At 39.8% G+C, this 13,849-nt stretch overlaps 1 protein-coding gene across 2 annotated transcripts in view; it reads right to left on the minus strand.

Moving 5' to 3' along the window:
- Positions 1-13,849, minus strand: part of SHC4 (SHC adaptor protein 4) — a 147,064-nt gene that overhangs the window by 14,145 nt on the left and 119,070 nt on the right. For both annotated transcript variants that reach the window (XM_054666913.1, XM_510385.8), the window contains 2 exons: positions 11,640-11,700; positions 3,861-4,040 (listed from right to left, as the gene is read on the minus strand). In XM_054666913.1, the coding sequence (XP_054522888.1) occupies positions 3,861-4,040; positions 11,640-11,700 (241 nt within the window). The remainder of the gene's footprint in view (positions 1-3,860; positions 4,041-11,639; positions 11,701-13,849) is intronic.

Consider the following 13,849-nt stretch of genomic DNA (forward strand, 5'->3'; position numbering starts at 1 on the left):
GCTTTCTCCACTTCCAGCTCATGTAGTCTTCACAACTCTAGCCTGGCCAGATTTGGTCACTGTTGTGGACCAGTGACTGCTGTCCCACACTGTTGCCTTCCTCCCTTTTGTGAATGTGAGTTTCTACTGCAATTACCTTATTCCTTTTCCCCCGCTAATTTGGGGTATGGAGGGTGGCAGACAACTTGGCAGATAATAAGGATCTTCATCTAATCTTAGATGCTGTAATGGTATAAGTACTTGCAATGTCTTCCTTGGAGAGAAGGCAAATATGTTCTATGTGAAAAGAAAAGTTCACGAATATTTGTGGCAGAGACAGTCATCTACCAATATCTATCCTCCCTTTCATTACATTACAGAACTCCTAAGTTTAGCTGGGCACCCAGCTAGAGTAATTTTTCTAGCCTTCCTTGCAGCTAGGTGTGGTCACATGTCTATGGTCTGCCAATCGCAGGTGAAAAGAAATGATGTCTGCCACTTCTGGGTCACATCCTTTAAAGAAATATATATGTGCTCCTCTTGCTTTTCTCCTTTCCCACTAGCTGAATGCAAATGTGATGATGAGGGCCCAAGCAGCCACTTTGGACCAGAGATGGAAACCAGATGTTGAGAATGACAAAGCTACCCTACCAATCCCGTGGCACTAATCTTTGAGCTTTTAGGTAAAAGAAATAAATGTCAGCCCTTTTTACACTACAGCATTTGGCGGGGTGGCGGGGGCGGTATTTGTTATGGCAACTGAGACAGAAACTAACAATAAATCAAAACAAAAATTAGTACCAGAACTCATGGAATCTTTCTGCCATGTTTGGTGAGAATAAAGATTGTGTCAGAACTTTTTTCTGTTGGTAGTGTGACAGGATGAACTGAGGAGCCCTACGAGCATGCCTGAGAGACATTAGGTTAGTAACTCTGGATTTGTTTTTGTTTGGTTTGGTTATACTGAATTATCAAAAGCTTTTTTTTTCTGGCTAAGGGAGGCTAAGTATGCCTAAAGAAGCTAAAGAGGATTTTTGAGGCAGGAAGGAAGAAAATAGAAGGATCCATTATGGGGGAAGGTAAAAGGTGCAGTTAAGACATTTTATTAAAAAGTATGTATAAAGCTATCCCCACTCCATCTCTTTATTACTAGACAGGTGCTTTAACCAGCTAAGCCACGAAGCCTCATCCCATCTCTTTATCAAATGTTCTTAAATCAACATAATTTAAGGTTTTGGAGTTGGATTTATTTTGGAGGGAGCAATGTTGAATTTAACCTCAAGAGGGCAGCAAGGAGCCCAAGAGCGCTATGGTACATCAAATCCTAATAGGAAATAAAGAGGGAGATCATACCAAAGGCCTAAATTATTAAATATGTTGCCACCAAAGCAGGGAAAGGGAGAAAGGTGAGGAAAAAAGGCTAGAGTCAGAGAAAATACATTTTGACATTACAATTTTGGACAAGGCAGACTTTATTTACTTTCAATGAATGATAGAAATTTTGTTATGTATTAATTTTGCCATTTCATATTATTGAATTGCCTATGACAAAAGGCAAAGTTCCTTTGCTTGGATTATGAATAATTTTAACTTTGAAGACTAAATTATAAAGGAACTGGAGTTGTGAATCAAAGAATATTCCAGATCACCTAATTTGGGCCACCCACTAAATAAGTTCTCTGATAATACATGTGGCTCTGAAAAGTCCGTGAAATGAAAGGTATCAAGAATATACTCTTATAAAATCTAAGGTCCAGAAAGGGTTTTTTTCCAAAAAGTTGTAACAAACATTACCTATCCACACAGGACATTTCCCATTGCACAGTTGAGTAAGCTTAACAGCAAAAATCTGAATTTGTTTCACATCTCATCATCCGTCACATAAGATGTCCTCTGTGGTAGCCACAGAGATGCACTGCCCAGATCTCCCTTCAAGGAAGCACCATTGCCCCAGGTGTCAGCAGTCAGCCTGCAGCTGACCAGCCCTTCTGGCTCTGCCTCAGCTGCCCAGGGTTTGACTTTCCTGGTGTGGCCCACATCCCAAGACTGAGATAAATGGGGCTATATAGGCTCAGCCATTTGGGCCCAATGTAGGACAACTCCGACAGACCACATGGGCTTTTTGGTGTTGGCTGAGGCTTTGTCAGGCCTGTGTTGTAGTCCCATCTCCCACTCCAGCCAATCCTACTTCCTCTCCATTGCTTCCTGATATTGATCCTCTTACAGACCCTGCCTGCCAAGCTTCATCTTAGCATCTGCTTCCAGAGAATCCAGCTTGGTTGAATAGGGTGTCAGGAGTGATAGCATAAAGAGGGATCACTTGTCACCTGGCTGACAATAAGGACCCCTGGTTCTTAATCTAGACAGTTAAGATGGTCTGCTGAGATCCAGGCTCAACAAAATCTTTTAAATTTTGTCTTGCATTGTAGCCATACTAACTGGAAAGCTGTCTTTGGCAGTTCTGGAGAAATCTCCTGGACTATTAAAAGGATTTTCTTAGTGACTGGCTCTCCATCATTGGAGCAAACCAAATTTGACACCATGCCAATCTCTGAACAAAACAACTTCAATATTTTATGAAAAGCATTTTTTGTTTGTTTATTTTTCAGTTGATTATAGGCTTTTGGCTTGTTTTATTTTTATTTATGTTCCTGTTTATGATAGTAATTTGGCAGGAAAGATGTTTGTCTTATTGTATTTTACCCACAGTACATGGGTGAAGAAAGGAGCCAACTTATTTTAGTGCTTTATAGACGACTTATTAAGGGGTTTTGAAATGAATAAAATTAATGCTATCCCTAACAGAAACAGTAGCCACTGTGACTCATGCAAATAAACAAATTCAAAATTATCTCCTGGCCTTGACAGCCCTTCTTTCAGCAAAAGTACGTAGTAGAAATCAAAAGTTCGAAGTAAATTTAAAGTATTTGAAAGGATTATTCAAAATCAACATTTCTAAACCTTGAAACCTAAAACAACTCCACAAAGCTCTAATCGATATTAACTACGGTGAAGGATGGAGGTAAAGAAAGAAAACTCAATCCCTGAAAATGAGACCAAGAAAATAGCCTTCTTGAAATATGAGATAGTACAATTAGTAAACAGTAGCCCTCAAAAAGATAAATTCAAGGCCGGGCATGGTGGTGCCTGTAATCCCAATGCTTTGAGAGGCCGAGGCAGGCAGATGGCATGGGCCCAGGAGTTTTGAGACCAGCCTGGGCAAACAAGATGACACCCTGTGTTTACAAAAAATACAAAAATTAGCTGGGCATGTTGTTGCGTGCCTGTAGTCCCAGCTGCTCAGGAGGCTGATGAGAGGATCGCTTGAGCCCAGGAGGCAGAGGTTGCAGTGACCCGTGATCATGCCACTGTACCCCAGCTTGGGTGACACAATGAGACCCTGCTTCAGAAAAAAAAAGAAAAGAAGAAGATAAATTCAAGCCCTAATCCCTGACCTGTGAACATGACCTAATTTGGCAAAAGGGTCTTTACAGATGTAATTAAATTAAGGATCTTGAGATGAGATTAGTCTCATCTCATACAATCATTTCATCTCCTCCTAAATCCAGTGACTGTTGTCCTGTAAGAGGAAGGAGAGGGAGATCAAGAAATAGAGACACAGGGGCAGTCAATATGAAGACAGTTGCAGAGATTAGAGTGATGTGTCTACAAGCCAAGGGACATCAAGAATTGCCAGCAGCCACCAGAAGCTAGAAGAGAAGCATAAAATGGATTCTCTTCCAGAGGTCCTAGAAGGAACCAACCCTGCTGACACTTTGATTTTGGACTTCTGGCCTCCAGAACTGTGAAAGAATAAATTTCTGTTTGTGGTAATTTGTTAAAACAGCCCTAAGAAATGAATACAGTGAGTAGCTACTTACTTCTGCAGTGCCATGGGCTCCCCAGTGGTTGGGCTGAACTTTGATTTCCAGCAGAGCCAGGTGTACTTTGAAGAGCCTGTGTATTAATGTAGCAGGGGTCATCGAAGAGATCCACTCGGCACGTGTGCTTCAATAATGAGGTATCTCGCTGGGACTGCACCCCTCTTGGATGGACATTACCTGTAGTGATTAGTAGTGATCAATGCATTATGTTTTTTCTTTGTAAATAGTAAATAAAATCATGTTTGAGTCTAGAATTGATAGAAACCTAAAGGCCATGCCCCACCCTATACAATGATTGAACACTTAACTTTTAGGTTTGACCTGGAAAATCAAAATAAGCACGAGTCTCTGAGGGAAAGCCACCCTTTCACTGGGCTTCTTTCCCTTCTCGGGCCCAGCCCTCAGCTGACCAATTGCGTCAACAGCGGACAGAAGACAAGCAGGAAGATCCAAAGAGGACTGACCAGCCGTGGAAGAAAGAGGGCTGATAGTCTCAGCAAACAGCACAAACCTGCACTCAACACTGCTCAGAGGGGTTGCCCAGGAATCAGGAAAACACACATGTCATATTGAACTTGATTATCTATAATTAAACTCCTTTTCAAAACTGATTAATTTTAAATCCTTATTTCCCATGAACTAAATTAATTTATAAATAAAAAATGAATGAATGAATACCATAAAATTCTTAAGAGTAGGAAGTCTGGCTTCTCTCTGTGCTCAAAGTTTGCTCTTGCCAACCTCAGCCTTGCACCAATTGCTGATGTTTAATTCTGTTATTCAATGAAAAGAACTCAAGCCTCAGGTTATCTCCTCCTCCTCTATTAATCTGTCCTCTCCCCTTCCATTCTATTCTACACATTGTAGCCCAAATAATCTTTTAAAAACTGCAAATCCGGTCATATTTCTCAGAGGTTTCACACCTCTTCAATTGCTTCCCATGCTCTTTAACAAGCTGTAGGCCTTGCTCTGTCTACCCAGCTACCCTTCTTCCTCTCTCCTCCCCAGCCTCTGTCTGGGGTCACACTGGCCTTCCTGCAGTATGATCCCACATCAAAAGGCTGTCTCCTCTAATTAACATGCTCTTCACTCCTTTTCTCCATCACTGTCATCCTTCAGATGTTAAACATCTCTTTCTTTAGGAAGGCCTTCCCTGACCTTCCAGACCAGAATAGATCTCTGCTTTCCTAGCAGTTTGCACTTGACCTCTGATATGGTTTGGCTGTGTCCCCACCCAAATCTCACCTTGAATTGTAATAATCCTCATGTGTCAAGGGCAGGGCCAGGTGGAGATAACTGAATCATGGGGACAGTTTTCCCTATACTCCTTGTAGTGAATGAGTCTCAGATCTGATGGTTTTATAAATGGGAGTTCCACTGCACAAGCTCTTTTGCATGCTGCCATGTAAGATGTGCCTTTGCTTCTCCTTTGCCTTCTGCCATGATTGTGAAGCCTCCCCAGCCATGTGGAAATGTGAATCCATTAAACCTCTTTCCTTTATAAATTACCCAGTCTTGGGTATGTCTTTATTAGCAGCATGAGAACAGATGAATACAACCTCCAAAGTCCATGTCATGAGAGTAATTCATTCGGTTATTTATGTTCTATTCTATTATTTAGTTAAACAGAATATGTGCTAGCCATATAGCTAGCCATATGTGCTCACGGTCATCATAAGGCTGCACCTGAACTAGTGACATTCCATTGCCATAATGTAAGACAACATTAGTCCTTCTATTGCTTTAGTCATTAAACCTTTTCAGTGTGGTCCAAGGACCAACCACATACTGAATTTCACATCAGGGTGAATAATGCTATGATACTTGTAACTCATAGTATGGAAAGTAAGAATACATCAAGCAGGAGAAGCCCAGTCAGAAGTCTGCAGTCTTACCACCTGCTTCTCCTTTACTCCTTGTCTGTCAGCTGTTACATGTCATCTTGTCATGTGTCATACTCTGTATGTGGGGTATCCTAAAACACGAGTGAGGTTTCTACAGAGGGAGGAGTTGACAGGGTGCCTCATCTGTTTTGTACATTTTACCACCTATAAGATAGTTTCCATTTGCTTAGTTAAGTGGATTTATAAGTTATATTATCTAGTTTAAACTAAACTTGCTTTTACAAATGGAAAGTGGCTAAAAAATTACTGCAAAGAAATGAAGGATTAAGGATAATTCTTTTAGTACAAGCTCCTCCTTAGCTGCATTATGAGCTTATAAACGAGAATGATCTAATCAGATCAGAGCTTTGGCCCCTCAAATGTTCAAATTATCAGGAATTAAGTGTAGATTTACATCTATTTTCTTTTTCAATAAATGCTCTAAATGCATACTAGACCTTGAGATATTATCTAATGATAGCATCCGGCTGTTGTAATTAGCAAGTCTTTGTAAAAAATGTTTATTTATCATCTACTCTAACTTTAAATTTTCCTATATTTGTGTTTTATGATATATGCATATTAATATATTAGCACATGTGTATACAACTTATACATTATTAAATAACCATTTATGTAGGAGTGCCTGCTCATAAAAATTTACTGAAAGTGAAATATAATCAAAAGTGCTTGAAAGTGGCTAAGTCAGTTTTTTTTTTTTTTAAGTTGACATCTCACCCTGTCACCCAGGCTTAAGAGCATTGATGCAAACACAGCTTACTGCAGCCTCGAACTCCTAGGTTAAAGTGATCCTCCTGCCTCAGCCTCCGGAGTCACTGGGATTACAGGTGTGAGCTACCGGGCCTGGCTAGAGGTCAGCTTTTAAATTCATATGGACCTGAGTTCAAATCCCTGGGGTATCTCTTACTATCTGAGCGGTCTGGGATGAGTTAATTAACCTCTCTAAGACTCAGTTTTCATATCTGTAAAATGTGGGTGCCTAGCTTAAAATACTGTTGTGAGGACTAAGTGAAATAATGTTGGTGAGACACTGAGCATAGTGCCTGCCTTATAGCAGGTATTCGATAAATAGTTCCCACTGATGCTCAGTTATTATTTAGTTATTGATGCTGGGCCTCCATACATGATGCTTATCTCTTACAGCAATATCCTCCCCCTCCTTTACTTTACTTAATTCTTATTTGTCCTTCAAGATTCTGCTCTGAAACCATCTTTTTCAGGAAGCCTTCCCCTGAATCCTTCCCTCCCTAAGGTGGGGAATGGTGCCACTTCATGATATACTGCAAGAATCTGTTTACTTCTGTCTTCCCCCTTGAGACTGCAAATTCCTCGTGTCCTTGAGGAAAGACTAGAACGCATCCAATTTGTGTATCTTCTGCATCTTCAGTGCTTGGGATGAAGCAGGTGCTCAAAAGAAAAATGTTTATCAGCTGATTGGACAAATATCTGCATGTCTATCCAATCTTCCTTTGTTGGCATATTTAACCCCACCACGTTTTGAAGACTCTGGATCAACCCACAGCACAGGGTGCTAACGCATCTGCCCCTCACAAAGCGTTAGCCTGAGCTAACCACATCAATTTTACCATCCCGTAGGATGACACCAAAAACATCGGTGTTTATATCTAGCCTCTCTTGAAAACTGCCACCTTTAAGTGCACAATAGAGTACTGAAAAAAAAAAGAAAGAAAGGAAACTGCCATCCCCTTTTTTTTTTCATATGGGCCATTATATTTAAGTGGGTAATGTTGCCTTAAATTAAAAAAAAAGAAAAGCCCACCCCAGACTCAAATTTAAAATCATTCTAGGCTGAAGTGTATGGTTCACGAGGGCTTAGACACAGATGCCAACTAGTACGCCTTCCAAAAGTTCTTTGTGCCAAGTATTACTCCAAGACCCTTTCCAACTTTCCTAAGAGAAGATTTGTAGAGGAAAATAAATATATACACAGTATATACACTGTAAGTAACAACATTTTAAAGTGTAAGCCCTTATGGTTTGTGGGAACTTAATGTCTTTTTGATTAAAAATATCAACATTTCAATTTAACTGGAAGGTCAGGGAAACATTATTCTATTTTGCTAATTATTGTTTTCCATGAGGGAATTTTTCCATAAGTATGAAGGATAAGGATCTTTTCTATGTCTAGTGATAAATACAATTAACTCTTTCAACAACCAGAGGCTACTGCAGTATTTATAATACACTGGAATTCAAGTTTGAAGTCAATATTTGAATAAATGGATGTCTTCGGAGGCTATTGAAAATATTTCTATAGGTATCTCTCAAATGCCTATATATGAATCTCTGGGAAAAGCCACAAAAACTACATATTTGCTATTCTGGCAACTGCTATTAAATTGCTCATTGGTCAAGAATTTCGGATTACTTTAAAAACATATGCCCAAGTAGGCCAGGCGCGGTGGGTCACGCCTGTAATCCCAGCACTTTGGGAGGCCAAGGCGGGCAGATCACCTAAGGTTGGGAGTTCGAGACCAACCTGACCAACATGGAGAAACCCCGTCTCTACTAAAAATACAAAATTAGCCGGGCATGGTGGCGCATGCCTGTAATCCCAGCTACTCAGGAGGCTGAGGCAGGAGAATCGCTTGAACCCGGGAGGCAGAGATTGCAGTGAGCCGAGATGGCGCCATTGCACTCCAGCCCGAGCAACAAGAGCAAAACTCCGTCTAAAAAACAAACAAACAAACAAACAAAACATAAAAACATATGCCCAAGTAATCAAAGACAGGTCTCAAGATAGGATTACCTGATTTATAGGTGCCTAGGGATGAAAGGACACTAGTAGGAAACTCTCTCCTGCCACAGTAGGAGGGACCTTACTTGTCATGGCCACTGGGACATGGGTTGAGTCCTTCCATCCCACCATGGTTTTAGTAGCTAAGGTTTGGAGAGATAGCCTCTGAGCATTCTGGTTCCTCACCGGAACTCAGAAATGGCTTTTTTATGGAAACAATGTTGTAATTCAGTGATTTACGGGGGAGCAAAGTATCTAGATGGAGGACTTTTCTTAACTGCAAACACCATCTCACCTCCTCAAGATTCCGAAGTTCCCAGTTACAATCATTACCTTACAGCCACCATTAACAAAGGGAGTATCCAATAGAACTTTCTATTGTTTTATCTGTCATTATAAAATATACATTTAAGCTTCAATATAGGCAAACTAGAATAGTAGAATATAGTATACTTGTCTAAGAGTTAACCATCATGGCTAGGATTAATTCTATAAAAATATATCCCAGGCTCCAAACAAACTTTTATTAAAGTCTGTTAATGTATTTGAATCTTCTTATAGTGGCTTAGGGAAATATATATGTAAATAAGAATAAGGGATTATGTTGTTTGTTGGTTTAAAGAAGAAATAAAACTAAGATAATCTGCAAGACTACACTTACAAAAAGAAAAATCTTGAATTAACGTTAAAATACTTTCATATCCATTAATTCCTTCATAAATTTATGTTTTTGGAGATGGGTGTTTTAAGAATTTTTTTTTAATTAATCAAGTTGAGAACTCTTAGGGGAAAAAGAAGAAGGGAAACCATGTCCCCTTTTTCTAGTGGTAGTATTGTGATTTAGCCAATTCAACATAATTCTAGAAATGTCCATTTCTAGACTTTCACTCAGTGAGTTCCCTTCAGAAGCTGGGTTATTAAGGACAGGAGGGATGTGGCTATGCTGACTATTTAATGGAGAGGAGAGAAACAAGCTGGGAAGGGAGGTATTTGGGCAGGACTGAACATTTTGAAGATCCTTAGGATGCTGTTGTAGGTTCGACACTCATCTTTCTCTCTTTACTTCTGAGCTCTCTCTGTCCCAGTGATCTGGGAAGTGGTCCTGGCACGCTTAGTTCTGGTGCCCATTTATTTTCTCTCTCTTCTTTCCCCTGCTCTCTCTCCCTCTCTCCCTATGTCCCTTTCCTACTTCCTTCCTACCTCCCTCTCTGTGCCTGGATAATTCCCACTCATCCTTCAGGCCTTGGTTTGATTGTCACTTCCTTAGGGAGAGCCTCTACAGCCTCCCAAATTAAGTTAGGTTTCCCCATGATTTGTTCCTATAACATCTTGGGCTTTGAAGCACTCTTCATATTTGTAGGCATTTGTTTAAGGTGTGTCTTCCTGGCTAAACTGCAAACTACAAGAGTGCCAGTTGTGCCTCTAGCTCTAGCACCTAGCACAGTGCCTGACCCATGGGAAGTCTTCAGTAAGTAGTCATTAAATAAAGTGTTGAATAAATGAAGAATACATGAATGAGATAAAATAGGACATGGAGGTATTTCCAAGTGAGCTTCAGTACAGGGGAGAACATGGTTGCAATACCACAAGGCATGCGTGGTACGTTCCTGACTATTAAATCCTTAGGTTAAGAACCTCCAGGATGACGGAAAGGAGAGAGAAAGGAAATATGGCTGTCAGAGAGCATAACTTTTAAGAGATTCATACTTGCCATTAATTTAATTTGTTTAGTAATATTATTAAAGGTTGGTTTGGAATTTTAAATAACTTTAAAGAATGGCATGGAATTTTAATTTCTATCATAAGAAGGCATATTTTTACAGAACTTAAAATACTGCCTTAGGCCCAGCATGGTGGCTCACGCCTGTGATCCCAGCACTTTGGGAGGCCAAGGCAGGTGGATCACTTGAGGTCAGGAGTTTGAAGCCAGCCTGACCAACATGGCGAAACCCCGTTTCTACTAAAACTACAAACATTAGCTGGGCATGGTGGCGGGTGCCTGTAATCTCAGCTACTCAGGAGGCTGAGGCAGGAGAATCACTTGAACCCGGAAGGCTGAGGTTGCAGTGAGCCGAGGTTGCGCCATTGCACTCCAGCCTGAGCAACAGAGTGAGGCTTTGTCTCAAATAAAAAATAAATAAATATAAATAAATAAATAAACTAAACTAAACTAAACTAAAATAAAATGTTGCCTTAGTTCACTACTCCGTTTACAAGATAGAGGAAGGTGGTAATCATACCTATACCAGAAAGAATAAATCTTCATGTATCCTTCACTATATAAAAAATAATAAAATTAATATATTACATTGGTGTAATTCCATAAGAAATAAAAAAGTATCCTTGGAAGTGACTACCTTGTAGATGGCAAGTTCCTGCTAATTTGAGTCCTTAAATATGGTTATCCATCTGTATTCTCCACTGCATTATTTATACAGTTCAGTCATCTCCCCCTCTAAAACTGCAAAACTTTCCTTCCTGAAGAAATAAATATGCTCAACAACTAATGGGAATTAAAATGACTAACTCACAATATAACATGTTTTAATTAAAATATATTTCCAATCTGATAGTCAAGGTTGTGGAAAAGTTTTGTCCAACATCAATGATCACATGCAGTAATAAAACATTTAATACTCTGGCAAGTATGGGGTGGACAAGCTCCTAATTGAGATTCTCACATTTCAGACATCCTTTCGTTCCCTTTGCCAAGCCAGAATAAAGATTTTATCTTAATCCTAATGGATCTGACAGGCATCAATTTTCACATTAGCTTACTCCTGATCTTCTTTGAAGTGGAACTCCCTTGGGTTTCGAGCAGAGAAAGCACCTTTCCAGAGAGAGAGCTTTCATGATTTCAAGGCAGTAAAAGACTCCATAAAGCAAAACCATCATCATGGCAGATCACACAAGAGCAAGGGAGAACCATGAGCCTTCCTAGTGACACATATGCAACATTCTGGGCCTATCTGAGAAGCCTACAGTCAAAGGATTATGTGTTTAGTGGTAGATACCTGACTTTTCAATGAAGTATTTAAGAGCAAGGGCCACATATGTCCATAGGACTTACAAGGAATAAGGAGGGTGGCAGATGGAGAAGGGCATTGTACCTACCTATTGCCCTGCTTTGTTCTAAACAGTTCTCATATACACTGCTGCACTTGGAGTTTCCAGGCTGCATGAACAACAAATTATGAAACATTTACAAACATAGTACACATTCATAAACTTAAAAGAAAAAATTAATAATAATCCCAGAAGAATATAGCAGACTTCACTTTCTGACACAGGAAATGTTTGACAGGTAAGAAAGGAAAATGGATATTTGGGGTGAACAGAGTACACTCTTCATAGTTCATCGCCTTGGAGCTGCAGAGTTGGTTCTGATTCGGCTGGGGGGTTCTAAAGGCTACCAGTGTCCTGTGTCCTGAGGGTTACTGCTTCTGCTTGAGAAGTCACATGCCAGAACTCAATCCAAGTCTCAGCCAGAAAGTGATTTTCAGGACACTGCTATAAACATTGGCCATGTAGCCAACCTCTGTCTAACTTTGAATTGGTAGATTGGATCTCTACTCTACGCAGGTTTATGCCAGGCTCACGTCTCACCCTTGAAAATCTCATCCAAAGAACTTCGATCATCCCTGTACATACAACTCTCGTCAGCAATATACTGTGGGGGAGGGATCCACTTGATGCCTTTGAGATGGGCAGTGTCTTTAGAAAGATTAGTTTGGCAGCACTGTGCAAGAGGGTTTGAGGGAATGAGATTGGAGTCAGGAAATGGTCTTTCAGAATCATCTAGGCAAGTGAGGACCAGGACTTAGAAAGAGGCAGTAGAAACGGGAAAGTTTGGATAGACTCAAAACATATTTTCATGGTAGAATCCTAGGTCTTGAAGACTGAACTGATATGGGGCCCAAAGTGTGAGAAAAACAGAAGATTGTAGATTAATGAAAGATTGTCAGTGCCATCGATAAACCTGAGTAAATCAGTACAAGAATCAAGTTTGGAGTCAGGGAGAAAATGCTGAGTTCAACCTTGATATAGATAAGCAACGTAGTGCAATGTGGCATTACAGCTAGAGAGATACATAAGAGCCAAAGACAGAGAAGGTAGAGGAAGTGTGTACACAAGTGGCCTGCCAGAAGCAAGATAAAGGCCAAGGGTAGAGCCTAGGAGAGTGCTAATGTGGTGGTAGGGCAGGGCTTGTGTTTTTATTGGAGGAGATGAAATAAATGATAACATAAAAAGAAAAGGTAAGACTTACTTTGAAACATATCAAAAATAAGATGGATCAATGTATGATAACCAGCTACATATGTAATAAAGCAAATATAATAAAATGTTAATTGTAGAATTGAGATGGTATGTGAGTGTTCATTGTATAATTCTTTCAAATAGTCTATATGTTTAAAAATACTCATAATAAAATGTTGGAAAATGTGAGAAAATGAAAGGAAAGCAGCAACTAGAGATGCAGAAAGAGAATGAAAAGGTGGAAATGTTTTGGAAGCTTACAGAAGAGTTCTCAAAAAATAAGAGGTAGGGCCAGGCGTGATGGCTCACGCTTGTAATCTCAGCAATTTGGGAGGCCAAGGTGGGCAGATCACCTGAGGTCAGGAGTTTGAGACCAGCCTGGCCAACATGGGGAAACCCTGTCTCTACTAAAAATACAAACATTAGCTGGGCATGGTGGCATGCACCTGTAATCCCAGCTACTTGGGAGCCTGAGGCAGGAGAATCGCTTGAACCTGGGAGGCGGAGGTTGCAGTGAGCCGAGATCACGCCACTGCACTCCAGCTTGGGTGACAGAGTGAGACTCTGTCTCAAAAAAATATATAAAAATAAATAAATAAATAAATAAATAAATAAATAAATAAATAAAATAAAAATAAAAAATAAAATTTAGAGGTGGAAGTCTTAGAGCAATCAGGCAAGAGAAAGAGATAAAAAACATACAAATAGGAAAAGAATAAGTATTTTTCTTCACTGGCTATAATAATTCTATACCTAGAAAACACTAGACTCTGCCAAAAGGCTCCTGGAACTGATAAACTTCAATAAAGTTTCGGGACACAAAAGCAATGTACAAAAATCTAGCATTTCTATAAACCAGTAACATTCAAATTGAGAGCCAAATCAAGAACACAATTTCACTTACAATAGCCACCAAAATATAATAAAATAAAATACCTAGGAATACATCTAACTAAGGAGGTTAAAAGTCTCTACAAGGAGAACAAGAAAACACTGCTGAAAGAAATCACAGATGACACAAATGAAAAAGCATTCCATGCTTATGGATTGGAAGAATCAATATCATA

Source organism: Pan troglodytes, chromosome 16 (assembly GCF_028858775.2).
Source record: "Pan troglodytes isolate AG18354 chromosome 16, NHGRI_mPanTro3-v2.0_pri, whole genome shotgun sequence".
NCBI classification, from domain to species: domain Eukaryota; kingdom Metazoa; phylum Chordata; class Mammalia; order Primates; family Hominidae; genus Pan; species Pan troglodytes.